Here is a 15861-nt window from a genome sequence, read left to right on the forward strand (position 1 = left end):
ATAAACTAGTGCGGAGAGTCCATGCTTTGAATATATAACCTTTGAGAAAACACTACAAGCCATAGTTTAAACTCAGAATGTCCTCTCAAAGCAATGTCAGGCAACTATTCTGGTGGCAAAAGGACGCTGGTGGGAAGGAAAGTTCCTCCATGGTGGTGATGACTGGAAGCTACTGGGACACATGGGAGAGGTGGCTGTTCTGAAGTATATTCCTGCCTTTCAAAAGCATAGTGGAAGAAAGGCTTGGAAGAGAAAGAGCATGGTGCTCTTGACATACAGAACTGATTATCTGAGTAAGTGGGAGTTGTGGGGTGGGTGGGGAAAAGGAGTAAGGAAAACAGTAAAAAAGTGATAAACCCAGTCTTAGGCCTCACCCAGATGTTCCACAGCTCACATTCCAAGCATCTGAATTTGGCATGAAGGGTTTTATTTTTCCCCCATCAGTAGTTGAAGGTAATACATAGCTAGGACCTTTTATTAGTAAATCATACTTTATGTAGCTTTCACCTGACCTTTCTGTAAAGCTATCTGGTAAATCTGAACCTCTGGAATAACACCTCTGAGTGTTTAAATCCGCATACATGCTGATAAGATAATCTTGAACATGTGGATGCTGGTAAATGTTTTAGGGAGGTGGTGGAAGCAGATCCCTTTTCTTGCTTTATGTCTTATCAGAGTCACCAGCTTTTGTAAATCCCTAATATGAAAAGAACAAGAATACTTAATTCATGTCACCTGTCACCACTGACAATTTCCCTGCAGACTGACTATCCCACTCAAATGGTTATTTTATAAACAGTTTGTCTTATCTTCATCTTCCCTTATTTCCACTCCCTGGATAGCTGAAAAGCTAGAAATAGAAAAGGCAATTCTTACCTCCGTTTGCTAGGGATGACCCCCATCTCTTCACTGTCCCCCTCCAGTGTGACTCTTCTGGCTTGCCACCACTCATCATCTGAGGCGTTGATAACATGGAGAATATCTCCATACTTAAAACTAAGTCCTTGACTTGGCAGCCCACTGTCCTTGCTCTTGTCATAGTCAAACATGGCTCTGTAGAAATGACAAGAGAGAACGTTGTTAAGAACCTCTGGAGCACAGATTTCGGATTCATCATTTCGATTACCAAGTCTTGCCCTGAGAATCCATCATCCATTTGATACCAGCTCCGAGGCCTGACTCCCAGGACTGCAGTCCACATTCCCACTGCTGTGGTCGCCAGTCAACATTGGTTCCTGCTTCTCCTTGGAGGCTGCAGGGACACCCTACAGACTCCTAAAGCTGGGGTACTGCTTCCTTTCTTGGGGACCATCATATGTGGCAAGGTGATAATGGGAGATGTGGAAGCACCTGAGATGTTTTCCCTCCCACTACAATTGAAATTTAAAAGTCACTAAAAAGAAGGAAATAATGAAGAGAAACATGGGCATCTTTGTGAATGAAACATTTTGTGCTATGAACAAATCCTCTCAGATGTATGTATCAGTTCACAGAACTCTTTCTTTTATAATAGGGAGAAACGGTAACAACTTAAGTGTCCACCCATAGGCGACTGTGATCCTTCCACCCACTGGACTACTGGACCATTACTGAAGTAGAAAGGTTGCAGTTCCATACCTATATTGTGAACCTGAAACTAATATAACCTGTATGTTCATTGCACAGGAATTAACATTTTTAATAAATAAACTGCAAATTAAAACCACAAAAGCATAAATAAAAAATAAAACAAATTGAATGGTTGCAGAGGTTAATAAAATAACATGAATAAGTGGTCAAAATGCAACAATAAAAATATAATTACTCCTATGTTTATGTGTATGTATACAGATAGATCAAAATTATATGGATAAGACAAATCTTTTTGCTTCCACAGAAGGCTAAGCCTACTTCAGCACTGCATTCATCATTCTGAATTGTAATTCTTGCCTTATGTACCACATTTCGCTCACTAAAGAACACGTTCCCTTTGCTGAACTGAACACTCTTATATGAATAGATTGGTGGGGCAAGGGAATTGCAAATAGAATTGAAATGATCGCCAAGACCTTAGTAGCTAGGTGTTGCCTTAAGTAGCTGACAGTTTGTCTCAAGTCTTAGATTGCCTACCTCCTCTCCTATCCCCCTGCCCTCACAAACCACCACTGCACACATACAATTTCTCAGGAGAAGCAGATTTTGCCACCTCTCTGCTTATTTCCCTTTGATTCCATTCTGAGAATTTCCTTAGAGCATAACCACTATGCAAGCAAAATTAGATAGATCTGGGGAACAGATTTTTCTAAGATCACTGAGGACCAAGTATGGTTCTTTTTCTTTCTCCTTCTTTTCCCCCCCTCTCCTCATGAAAGAAATGTCACATCTGCTGTCATGGCAACCAAAAAGAGCTGAAGACAGCATGTAGAACTCTCAAATACGGTAGAAAAATCTGAATTACTTGCAACACAGCTCTGTCTTCCATGAACTCTGTACCCAAGTAATGGAATAGGAGGAGAGTTTCTCCATCTAAGTTCCCAGAATGACTCATTTCCACCTTGACCATCTGCATCTTCCCTACTGAAGACTTTGGCAAAGCTCTACCCAGGTGAAAGGGGGTTGTGAGAGGGCAGAGGTCCACTTCTGACACTGTCACTTCTCTGGCTGGGTGGTGTGACATAAATTAATTAACACTCATGAGCCACAGGTTTTTGTAATGCAAAATTAGTCCAATAACTACTTTCAGACAGAGCTGCTATAAGCATTAATAAGACATATGAGGCAGCCAGCTCACGGTGAGTGCACTGTAGCAGCGTGTAGCAGAGCGGTTAAGAATAGACTCAGGGGTCACACTGTCACGGTCATTTCCTGATTCTACTGCTTCTTACCAGTTATATAGCTGGTTTTCTGCACAAGCTACTTAACCTTCCTGAGGCCTCAGATTTCTCATACATAACAGTTATGATGACAACAGCAATGGTAACAGTACCCCCATCATAAAATTGTTGCATGGATGGAATGTCATGTAAGGTAATACATGTGAAATAGAGCACGCACAGCAATGCCTGGCACATAGTGACAATCATCAAGTTTCAACTGGTATTATTTTCTTCGCTGTCCCCTTTGAGTGGATATCCATAAAAATCCTTTCTATAGATTCTACTCTGGGTTAACATAGTAAGCTTGAGAATGCTATCCTTAAAAAAAATTTTTTTTAATGCTTATTTATTATTGAGAGACAGAGTGTGAGCAGGGGAGGGGCAGAGAGAGAGGGAGACACAGAATCTGAAGCAGGTTCCAGGCTCTGAGCTGTCAGCACAGAGCCCAACATGGGGCTTGAACTCACAAACTGTGAGATCATGACCTCAGCCAAAATTGGACACTTAACCGACTGAGCCACCCAGGCACCCCAAGATTTCTATCCTTAAAAAGACCTTCCTACAAGGGTGGCTCATGGCTGACATCTGGGAAATTAGATTTTGGTTCTATTTCCCATTAAGAATGGCTCACCATGCCTAAACTGTGTATAAACAACATTTAAGGTGAACATTTGTTTTTCTTCTGTGAATCTGGAATTGTGGTATGTGCCAGGCAGAAGGTGACTACATGACCAGTCCCCCATATAAACCCTGGACCGTGAGGGGCGCCTGGTTGGCTCAGTCAGTTAAGTGTCTGACCTCAGCTCATGTCATGATCTCACGGTTCATGAGTTTGAGCCCTGCATCAGACTCTGTTGTCAGCACAGAGCACACTTCAGATCTGGATCCTCTGTCTCCTTCTCTCTCTGCCCACCCCCCCCCCCCTTCTCTCTCTCTCTCTCCCTCTCTCTTTCTCTCACACACATACACACACACAGACACACACACACTCTCTCTCTCTCTCACTCTCAAAAATAAACAAACATAAAAAAAGATAATAAAAATAAAACAACAACCCCCCCCCCCCCCCCCGAACTTTGAGTCTTTAATAAGCTTCCTTGTAGACAACATTTATACCTGCTGTCACAATTTGTTGCTGGAGGAATTAGGCATGTCCCATGTGACTCCACTGGGAGAAGGCTCTTGGAAGCTTGCGCCCAGTTTCCTCTGGATTTTGTCCCAAGCTCCTTTCCCTTTGCTGATTTTGCTTTGTGTCCTTTTCTGTAATAAATCATAGTCCTGAGTATGTCTATGCTGAGTTCTGTGAGCCTTCCCAGTGAATCATCGACCCTGGGAGTTTTCTTGAGGGTCCCCAACACTCTACAGATTGCAAATCAGTTTCACATACACTACCTCATTTGTGACTCAATCCATTCTGACAAAGAATGTATGATGGATACAGCATTATCCCCTTTTTACAGATGAGGGATAGACTAACCTCAGCATACATGGCTTAGGGTCAGCAACTTCAGGCTGCAGCTTGGGTCTCCTGACCCACAGTCCTGCTACAATGCTCTTCAACTTGTTCTCCATGACCCCCTCCCCCGAAACCTGAGAGGTGGTGACAAGGTGGCAAGGATAATAACCATGATGGCTACCACTCCTTATGCTCATATTAGGTGCCCTGGCACTTTGTATCCATTGTCTTATTTGACATCATAACAACCTGAAGGTAAAAATTAGTATCCTTATCTTACAGATGAGGAAAGGAAACTCAGGACGGTAGGGCACCTGCCCAGGTCACATGTACACATGTGGTGGAGACTGCACCTAGAATATGGTCTGTCTGGCTCCAAAATCCATGTTCTTGGACATTTCATTGTGAGGCTCAGTTTTGCAGCCTGTTATCCTCTGGTCTTGCTCACAATTTAGCAGTACCAGGAGTTTTTATCCTCCCTTCAGGGCTGACTATCCCCTCCCACCCTCCCCCCCAAATCCCCAAAGCTCCCTTACTGCTCACTTCTTGTCCCAGTATTTTTTAAAACAAATTTTAAATGTTTTATTTATTTTTGAGAGAGCACAAGTGAGGGAGGGGCAGTGAGAGGGGGACAGAGGATCCAGGGCGGGCTCTGCACTGACAACAGCGAGCGATTTGGGACTCGAACTGCAAGACCATGACCTGAGCCTAAGCTGGACGCTCAGCTGATAGGTGTCCCTATCACAGTGTTTTTTTTTTTTTTTTAATCCTAAGGGTCTTTGAACCTCTGGTTTAGCACCAGGCTCTTTCTGGATGTCAAGCCATCAGGAAAACTGGCAGGTGGCTGCCAAGAAGGCAGGCTCTAGGGTGAGACTGCTTGGGTTTGCAACTTTTTGACCATGTGAATTTTAAGCAAGTTAACTTGGCTTCTCTGGGCTCCAAGTTTTCTTAACTGTAAAACTGGCACATAATAACAGCACCTACCCCAAAGGGATGTGGTGAGGATTAAGTAAAATAATATATGGAAAGTACTGTAACAGCAGCCTGGCACTAGTGATTGCTCAATAAATGGTGGTTACTATTACTCTTATAATTGTTTTTCTGAAAAATGTGCTGGCCTTGACTTAGGGAATCTGCTGGGACTGTGGCCCTTAGTAGCTGTCTTGTGGACTGTGTACAAAAAACATCTAAAATATCTCTCCAACCTCAGAGTCCAGTTCAGCACTGGGCACAGAGTAGACCCTCAGTGTCAGTCCGTGAAAATGTTTCAGAAGAACTTTGAAAGCCCCGCTTCTCTCAAGCCTGTGTCCTCATGTGTAAGGGAGGGGAGTAGAGACTGTTCTGGTGGTCCTCACCGGGCCAGACATTCAATCTACTGTGCTCTGTTCTAATTCCCAAGAATCCTGGAGGGAAGGTTTCCCACTCCTGCCTTCAGCCATAGGTATCCTCGCAGAAGGGGCTCACAACACGTTCTTCCCGAGTTCTGTTTATCTCAGACAATCTGCCGCTCTAGGATTACATGGATTTCAGACTTGTCAGGCCCCTGAAAACAAGCAGCTGATACATTTCAGTGGCTTCTGGTTCCTTTGGATATTAATGGATCTTCATGTCTGGGAAAAATGTTACAGTGCCCCATCACCTAATTTAAAAAGCGGTAAGCTGTTTTTAATTTGTTTTATGTGCTAATTCATCAGAGCAACTTTTATAAAATGCCATTAAGACTCACACTTTCCACCCAGGGTGCTTTTAACAAGTCCATTAGACAAGTAGAATTAGACAGGAATAATGCAATGACTCTCCCATCCCTCCTGCCCCTCCTGCATTTCACCATGCGGTGGCCCTTTGCCAACTGGGGAAGTCTAATAAGGGAAGTGAAGAGCTGCTCATTCTCATGGCTGTGTCACATGACTGAGATACCTGACAATTGATGGAATTTGTGCTTCTTAAGTGGCCTACAATGTGTGAAAGACTATATTTTTACCTCATCCAATGTACTGGCCAGGAAAGGCAGCATCTGGATTATATGCCAAGCTTTGGAGAGAGAAGAGACCTAGGTTATGTCCCAACTCTGCCATTCCTGCTTGTGAATTTGGGGCATGTTACTTAACTTCCTAGATGATCTCTTCACCAGAGATCATCATTCCATCAACTATGAAATGCAGGGAATGATGGTTTTAAGTCAAAAGATTGTTATGAAGATACCACTCTAGGGTGACGCATGAGAAATGCCCAACACACACACACAGAATGAGTTCCACTTTGTTATTATTCTGACAACAATTTTGCCAGGTAAGCCTTTTTTATCTCATAAAGGAAATGAGACCCAAGGAGCTGAAATGAAAAAAAGCTAATAGGTAGCAGAACCAGGATTCAAATATAGATAGATGTGTCTGAATCACAAGCCCATGCTCCTGACTGTAGAATTGAGCCTGGAATTCTGGATAAGGAATGTTGTCCTTAGACCTCATCTCCAGAGATTTCATGATTTGGTGATTGCATTTATAATGATACCATGGACTAGACATGAGGGGAGAGGCATGAGTAGTTTACTGAGTGCACAGTTAGTTCTCACAACTGCCTCACAGTACATGGATTAGCCTTGTACTGCAGATGAGGAAATATAGACTTAAGCAATATGCCCAGTGACATACCAGCTAGCAAGTGATAGGGCAGGACTGAATTCAAGACCTGTTTGCCTCCATCATTTATGTTATTAAAAGCAAGTTGCCATATTTAAAAGCCTTGAACTAAAGCCTAATTACCAGTTGAAAAATCCAAAACCAAAAACCAAAAACACCCCCAAAAAACCTAACCCTCCCACCCCCAAAAAACCCTGTCTGACTCTAAGGCTTGTGGACTTGCTACACCAACCCATGTGTTGTTTTTGCAAGGAACCCTCTCCAATCAAAACCACCCGTATTCTCTATTGGGTTTAGCCTGCAGTAATACTTAATAATCATGGACCATAAGAGCACACGTGTTCTCTGTGTTGTTCAGAGGACTGAATTTTGGCTGACTCACTTTAAGGTTGGTATAGCAAAGAATCACAAGGGTGAAGAGAACCCCCAGGACCATGCCGGTAAGAACTGGAAAAATTACTTGATGTGTCTTGTGGTTATCGAAAATATGGTAGGGAAAATAATTCCCTAACCCCTTCTTTGCAAGGATGTCCACACCTCAATCCCCAGAGCCTGCGAATATGTTACCTTATGTGGCAAAAGGGATTTGCAGATATTATCAAAGTTAAAGGTCTTAATATGGGGAGAGTATCCTTGATTTTCTGGGTGGGCCCAATCCAATCACACGAGTCCTTAAAAGTAGAAGAGAAGGCAGAAGAATAGGTCAGAGAGCTGTGACATGAGGGGTACATGACTGCCATTACTAGATTCGAAGATGGAGGAAGGTAATTTGTCATAGCAGCAGTAGAAAACTAATAACAGAGGACAAGGAAGAAGATGGTTTACTAGAAGGCAGGTAGAAGGCAAAGGCTACCAGTTTGATGATCCTGTTGAAGATTCTTTGGAATAAAAACAACTACTCAACAACTATAATAACAGCCCACTAAATGCCTATTATTGGCCAGCCATGTGCAAAGTACCTTTGTTTCACATAATTTTATCTTACTGAATCCATGTAAATAGCTTATAATAGAAGTATGATGATTTCTACTTTGCAGATAGAAAATGTAAGGCTTTGATTTGTTAACACTTATACTTTATCCAATTATCACAAAAACCCTATGAGATAAATACTATTGTTCTTATGTTCAAATAAGGAGACTGAGGCACAGAAGTGCAGCCTTTTATTTCTCTGAGGTTGTAAAGCACTCTGCTTGCACCTCTCTTGGAAAGCCTACAATGTCCAGTCTTGAATGGGAATGTGTTTTACCTCCTTTATTGGATTAAAAGCTATTGAAGGTCAGAGGCTCCCAGGTACAGCTTCTGCACAGAGTCTTTGTAGATGCTTTATACATGAACAAATCGAGGTGCCTGGGTGGTTCAGTTGGTTAAGTGTCTGACTTTGGCCCAAGTCATGGTTTCCTGGCTCATGAATTTGAGCCCCACGTCAGGCTCTGTGTTGACAGCTCAGAGACTGGAGCCCGCTTCGGATTCCATGTCTCCTTCTTGCTCTGCTCTCCCCAACTTGTGCACACATGCTCTTTCTCTCTCTCTCTCTCACAAAAATAAATAAACTTAAAAAAAATAATTGAACAAATCAACCAGTAGGTTACTTCCTTCTGTGCTGTGAACTTGTTTGGGCTACAGAAGACTTTGTTTCCATGACAAATTTAAGACCCACGAAGTGGAGTGCTTTGACCCAATTTCCTTAGTCTTTTGAAGTTGAGGCTTCTGCTTGATTAGAGGAGACTTGGTTCTCACCTCTCTGTGCAGGAGGAGAACGAACAAGAACAGCGGAAGATAAAGTCTGCTCTCTGCTGCATCCCACTGTGCCTGACTTAAGTGGATGTGTTCCGTTGTTGATGTAAGCAGCTGAGGATAGTGTAAAAAGTGTAGACATTGGAGTAAAAAGACACACTCAAGTGAGTCCACCTCTTTCTAGCTGAGTGTTGCTGAGAAAATCTGCGGATCAATCTGAGCCTTTGTTTATCAATGAATGGGTTTAATCTTTCCTAGGTCTCAGCATATTTGGAGAGATTGAATGAGACAACATAGGAAAAGTCTTTAGCACACTAACTGCCCACCAGTAGTTCCTTTATTTCACCCCTTCCCTACTATAAAAATGAGAGAGTTATTTCTACAAGTATTGGCAGGAGATGATAATACGGTGTTTTTAAAATACAATATAAAAATACACATATAGTAAACTTTCTCAAAACATTTTCCCACTGGGGGGATGTGGGAAAGGGATATGCACTGGGAGCAGAGGGATCTGTACTTTAGGTGCTATCATTTTTTAAATTCAGCCATTTCCAATAGTTTTTCCTTCTTTTTATTTTTTTTAAGTTTATTTATTTTGAGAGAGAGAGCATTCATGAGGGAGGGGCAGAGAGAGAGAGAGTAGGAAAGAGAATCCCAAGCAGGCTCCGCACTGTGAGCACAGAGCCTGAGTTGGGGCTTGAACCCACGAACAGTGAGATCATTACCTGAGCCAAAATCAAGAGTTGGATGCTTAACCAATTGAGCTACCAGATGCCCCTAGTTTTTCCTTCTTAAAAGCATTCATTTGCCCATTCACGAATCTAATAAATGTTTCAAAAATAGAGATGGCACCCTGCAAGTAGATAGAAGCTTGGATGGAATTAGGAAAGCAGGACTCTGGTTCTGGCTTCAACGTAATCTCACTGTATGATCTTGTGTAAATTTCTTTATCTCTTTGGGCTCCAGCTTCTATGTAATCAACAGGCCAAAAGCACTTCTTGAAGCACGTTTCAGCTATTATATTCTATGCCTTTGTCTAGCAAGGCACTGTTGGGGACTCAGGTTAACCTTCCACGTGGCTGGGGGCGCCTGAGTGGTTCAGTCAGTTAAGTGTTCGACTCTTGATTTTGGCTCAGGTCATGACCTCACAGTTTGTGAGTTCGAGCCCTGTGTTGGGCTCTGCTCTGACAGCATGGAATTTGCTTGGGATTCTCTCTCTCCCTCTCTCTCTGCCCCTCCCTGGCTCGTGCTCTCTCTCCCTCTCTCTCTCTCTCTCAAAATAAATAAATTAACATTAAAAAATCTTTCCATGTGGCTGATAGTATGTGTGTCTCCGAGGATTGTGTTTGCTTTGTGAAAATCACTACTCTGTGTCATCTCCTCCACCAATCCTAGAACCTCTTTTCCCCTCCCTACACCCTCACTGGGAGTTAAACACCCCTCTCATATGCTCTTATATCACATTGTATTGTGACTTTTAATCTTTGCAAATTCTAATTTGTATATGCATGGGGGGAAGGAGAGGCTCATATTCATCCTATCCCCAGGGTCTACCACAAAGCAGATGTCCAATAAAAGTGATTTTTTGTTATTAAATTTGTCACCTATTCTTCTCATAGAGCAATTCCTGGGATTCAGTTGTTTACATTCTTTCCTAGAAGGCAGGTACAATTGGCAACAATAGGTAAGAAAAGCCTGTGCAGCATCTGGCATTGGGCTCCCTATCTTTCTTAGGACGATGAAGATCTGTGCAATTTTCCTGTCTCTCAAGTCAGAACATGTTCATCTCAGGGAAGAAGGCAACACACAGCTCTGTATAGACTACTTTTCATGTCTCCTCGAGGAGCCATAACATACATACCCCTGTGGATCAGTCATCATATCCAGACCGACTGAAGTCTACTGTGGCCACTTAATTTCCCATCTATTTCAATAATGAATTAATTGTCCATGGTGAAAAGGGTGGCTGAATCCACCAGTGGAACAGTCTTAGTGGATAACACATTAGCTTCTGTCAGTCCTTGCCAAGAGAGCACTAAGACGCTGTCTTTGAGTGATTACTGAACACGGTAGGACTTACAATGTGCCAGGCACTGGTCTAGGTATTTAGTATCCATGATTCATAGATACTCCTTAAAGTGCAGGCATTATTCCATTTTATAGAAGGGTAAAAATGCACTGTGGTGTCACATGGGTTATGCCATGTGATCATTAATAACCTTATAAGGCAGGTTTGTCCTCTGGAAAGATACTCTTCTCGGGTTGCCTGAGTGTCTCAGTTGGTTAAGCATCCAACTGTTGATTTTGCCTCAGGTCATGAACTCATAGTTCCTGAGACGGAGCTGCATCAGGCTCTGCGCTGACAGCGTGGAGGCTGCTTGGGATTCTTTCTCTCCTTCTCTCTCCATCCACCCCCCTAATATATAAATAAATAAACTTAAAACAAACAAACAAAAAGATGCTGTTCTTATCATGCCAGACTGTTTCCTTCTGTGTTTGGAGGATATTGGGAAACTGTCAATTTCTACTGTACCCAATGGTTCAGGCAGTCACTGTCATGACTGGAGATGGAATTAATTGGGCACCAATGAGAGGTCCTTACAGCCTGGGCCTCTCCACAGTTGTGGCAATTTGATGATAATCAGGGAAGAAGCATTACTTCCAGGGTCAACAACTCTCTCTCTCTCTCAGTCTCTCCTGAGTCATCAGTGCTCTCCATGCCTTAGGGACACAGTGTGAGCAGACTTCCTGTGTCCGGAGGCCACTGTGTTGATCATTTCAGACAAGTAATCATTAGAAGCTCCAGGGACGGGTCCCACTCCAGCCTGCTTTCTCTCTCAGGGTGTCCTAGCAATCTGTCAGGTTGGTTTACATGGCAGTCCCAACTGACAGGACCTCATCTGAGGGAAGCAGAGGCAAGTCTGAACCTGCCCAAAGGCAGGGCTCCACAGACCATGGCGGATGGTACTTCAGATTTCAGGGTTGAGTTGAGGCTGTAAAAATTAATCATCTTAAAACCATTATCTTTTCCCCCAAATGCCATCAGCCAGCTACTCGGAAATTGAAATATGGGAAAGGGAACATGGCCAAGATGAATAGCCCAGGCTTTATGACAGTTCTGAAAGCTTTTATGTTCTGGCCTTGTTTATCAGGCAATCAAAATATATTAATCAAGATATTGCATAAAGGCTGACAGAGCCCTGACTGCAGGCTTTTGTTTCTGATCCAAGCTAAAAATGTATATCAATCAGATAGTCTTGGGTTCAACGAGTAGCTCTGCCATTTAACCAGCTGTGTGATTTTCATCTCTGTCCCCGGGTCTCCAAAGATGCAAAAGGAGGGACAAGATCCCTGTCCAATAGAGTCCTTATGAGAATTACACATATAAGACATTTTAGAACCTAGTAGGCTCTCAATATTTGTTAACTGAGTCTAAAGTCTAAATTCCTTTCCTGTAAATTCCATCCCTTTTTTCTAGTGTTGCTCACTAGAGCACAAACAAAGCAAGCCTACCTCTGCTTTCCAATAACACTTTAAGTATTTACTGACTGACAAGTAAGATCAGTTGGCTTGCCACCTGGTTTAGAAGAGATATTGGAAAAAGTTCATTTCTCTCATGAGCATATGGAAAAGGGGAGAAAGACATCCAAGAACATTTGACATGACTACTCCAAATCCTTAGTAGTAGTGTATCAGGGTTGGTAATGAAATTCATATATCACGAAACCAGACATTTGGACAAACTTCTGAGCTCACTTTTTTGTCTACCAGTTTTCAGAAAACTGGATGGGAACAACAGGCCTGGATTGAGGGAAAGGATGACCCAGAATTAGGGAAAAAGTCACCTCAAAATCTCTCCTATGTCCATAAATGCTCCCATTATCACTTTTTGAATGAGGACACATAAGATAGAAGATGGTTCCATTCTCATCCAGGTAAAAATAGTGAGTTCAGGATGCAATTTAACTTCCGCTTATGGATATGAGATAGTAGTCATTTAATGCACTATCATTTACAGGGTGCCTCCTATATGCCGATCACTGTGTTATTTGCTGAGGACTCAGCAATGAACAAGGGGCTTGGTTCCTGTTCTTACGGATCTTAATGTTGGGTTGAGAATAGAGGTAAGGGCATATTTATTCAGCTACTCACATATTCATTTATTCATTCAGCAAATATTTATCAAGCATGTACCAATGATGATATTAGGAGCTTTGGGTCTATCAGTGAATGAAAACAGACAAAAATTCTGCCTTCATGGAACTTATATTTTCATGAGAGGCCATGGAAATCACCACACAGCATAACAGGAGTTGATACTTGCTATGGAAAAGGTTAAAAAATAGGGCAGAGTAAGGGGTATCAGGATTTTTAGACAGGGTAGAACTGTGGTAGTGGTGAAGGTTGCATTTTTGGGTGGGTGGGGGTGATCAAGGTAGGATTCACTGAAAGACAGGTGAGGCAAGGCTTGAAGGAGGTGAGGGAGTTAGTCATGAAGATATGTGAGGACAGTGTTTTAAGAAGAGGGAAAAGTCAGTGCAAAGAACCCAAATATAGTTAGAAGTCAGTGCAATATGTGCTATCATATGAATTAGTATGGGAGGCTACAGGATCATAGAGCAGGAACCCCCATCAGGTGCTCAGAAAGATGCTGATGAATGGATAGTTCTCCCAGATCTACCAGCCGAGAGGCAGCAGCACACCTACCCACCCCACCCAACTGAGCAGGTGTGTCCTTCAGGCATTCTCCTATGGGAACCTCATCTCTAACAACAGTCATCTCACACCTTGGGGATTCTGCTTCTTCCTTCAGTGTTTCCTGCTTCCTGCCTCTCTTTGGAAGCAGGCATGTGAGCGGGGCCATGGAAAACCTTCCCTTCTCTCAGATGCTCTGTCACAACTCACACCATGCAGGGGGAGTTTTTCAGCCAAGAATTTTTCTTAACATTGTTTAAAAAGTCAAAGCACTAACTAGATAGAAACAAGAATTTTGTAAATTTCAATCCTTTCTATGAAACTCATAACTTTCTCTGCAACCCCTGTCTGAGTCTATCCAGAGATAGGCTGAGCCTATTCCTTCTCTGTGCCAGGTTGCTACCTCATACAAGGTCTTGTGTTTGCACTCAGCAGGCTACATTTTACTTGGTTTGCTGTGGATCTGTTTTCTCTTCTAGACTTCTCAGTTCCTGAGGGTTAGGACAGAGTCTCATTCATCTGTGTATCTCTTGAATGGAGCATGGAGCAGGAGGTGCTCACAACACAAGGCTAAATGGAATTGAACTGAATTCAGAACCCACACTGTGTGACCTTGGGAACATTACTTCATCTCTTCAAGTCTCTTTTGGTTACCTCATCTGTAAAATGGGATTAAAAATACTATATTTTATCAATTTTAAGATGTACCTTTTTTCATTTCCATCTCTCTACAGTTAGGATGCATTGTATCTTACCATCAGCGCCATCTCATAATTTAATTGACAATATCTCTCCTTTCTTGGGATGTGCAGAGTGCATCTTACAATCAATGACAACCTAGATTCACTGGAAAGTGTAGGAACTGTCTCACAGGCTCTTGTGAGGATTAATGAATTATGGATTAAAAAGCCCTCAGATCAGATCATGAGCTGCTCTTATTGTCATACATTATGGGTCACATAGGGTCATCCCAACTTTTACTCTCCTGTACACATTTTTCTTTTAAATAACCCCCTGTAGTATCCTCTGTTCAGTGACTGTTCAGAAAGTGCTGACAGGCCAAATGCTGGGCTGTAACCTGACTTGCTTACGGAGAGTTCTGTTCAGCATTTTTGCTTAGTTGAATGATGTGCCTGTAGGAAATGCCCCAGCTCTTGTGAGTAGTTTAGGAATTTAGGGAAAGAAGATGGAACTAATGATATCCAGAATATTAATGTCTATGCTTTTAGTCTTTATAGTTTCTGTGAATATTAGTAGCATTTACTCCAATAGCACAACTGTTTAGTGCTAATGTTTTCAAGCTGGGGCATTTTCTGTATGCCTAGTGTAAGTCCATCCATTCATTCATAGTCTATTGAACACCTACTACATGCCAGGTAACAGGACAATGGGACACTTCCCAGCTCTGCCATTTACTTGTGCTGTGGCTATAGGCAATGTTTAAATTTTGTTTCTTATGAACAGATTCTCGTGTAAATTAAAGACTAATTCCTGCCTGCTATAAACTAATGTTTGTGTCCCCACAGAATTCATATGTTGAAACCTTATCATGGAATGTGGGGCCTCTGGGAGGTAATTAGGATTGGGTGTGGTCATGAAGGTGGATTAGTGCCCTTAAGAATCATAAAAGAGTTTGCTTTTTCTTCCTCTCTACCATGGGAGGGTACACTGCCATGGGAGGGTACAATGCCATGGGAGAGTACAATGGCAGTCTGGAACCTGGAAGAGGGTTCACCCCAAAACCCTACCTGGATCTCAGACATCTAGTGTCCAGAACCATGAGAAATAATTTCTGGTGTTTATAAGCCACCCAATCCATGGTTGTAGCAGCTTGAACTGATTAAAATACTGCCTAATAGACATTGTTGAGATTAAATGAGGTAACACATTTAAAACTCCTGCAACATGGTGCCTGCTGCAAAGAGACATGGAAAGCTGCAAGAATAATACGTACTGGCATTGAAAACTATGTTATAACTCAACTTTCATGGAGTGCAGGAATTAATTAGTCCCAATTTGCCTTTATATTAATATTGATCTATCTGTTTAACATTTATGTGGCTCTTACTAAGTGCCAGACCTGGTGCTAGTGTTCTATTGGCAGTAAGTGCTGGGGGAGCTTGGGGTAGAGATATTTTCATGGGCTGGAGTGATGGGCAATGGGCCTTGCTCTCCCTACTGCTGCTGGCATTCCATTTAGTAAATTGATCAGATAGTCTTGTAGGACTGCTCTAAGGCAGCCAGTACATAAAACTTTTAAGTGTCTGAAACCATGCATTCATTCTTTTAGTCATAGTTAATGGGTGCCTATTGTGTGCCAAGGTATTATACTAGGTATTGGTATTATAGTGATAAACTAAGAAAAACAAGGTCACTTTTGGAATTTAGAGGAAAGACAAATATAGAAGAAATAATTACCAGTATGACACATCTTAAAAAGCACATGGGAAAATAACTCATCAGAGTATGTGGTGGA

The 15861-nt window shown here is 42.3% G+C and overlaps 1 protein-coding gene across 18 annotated transcripts in view; it reads right to left on the reverse strand.

Annotated features, from left to right (window-relative positions):
• DLG2 (discs large MAGUK scaffold protein 2) overlaps positions 1-15861 on the reverse strand; it is a 2113447-nt gene that overhangs the window by 65744 nt on the left and 2031842 nt on the right. For 9 of the 18 annotated variants that reach the window (XM_078433028.2, XM_078433029.2, XM_078433032.2 and 6 more), the window contains 2 exons: positions 3972-4115; positions 877-1053 (listed from right to left, as the gene is read on the reverse strand). In XM_078433028.2, coding sequence (XP_078289154.1) covers positions 877-1053; positions 3972-4115 — 321 coding nt within the window. The remainder of the gene's footprint in view (positions 1-876; positions 1054-3971; positions 4116-15861) is intronic. The other 9 variants (XM_078433030.2, XM_078433045.2, XM_078433043.2 and 6 more) reach the window with 1 other exon arrangement.

The sequence above is a fragment of the Panthera onca genome, chromosome D1 (genome assembly GCF_046562875.1).
Source record: "Panthera onca isolate mPanOnc1 chromosome D1, mPanOnc1 haplotype 2, whole genome shotgun sequence".
Taxonomy (NCBI): Eukaryota; Metazoa; Chordata; class Mammalia; order Carnivora; family Felidae; genus Panthera; species Panthera onca.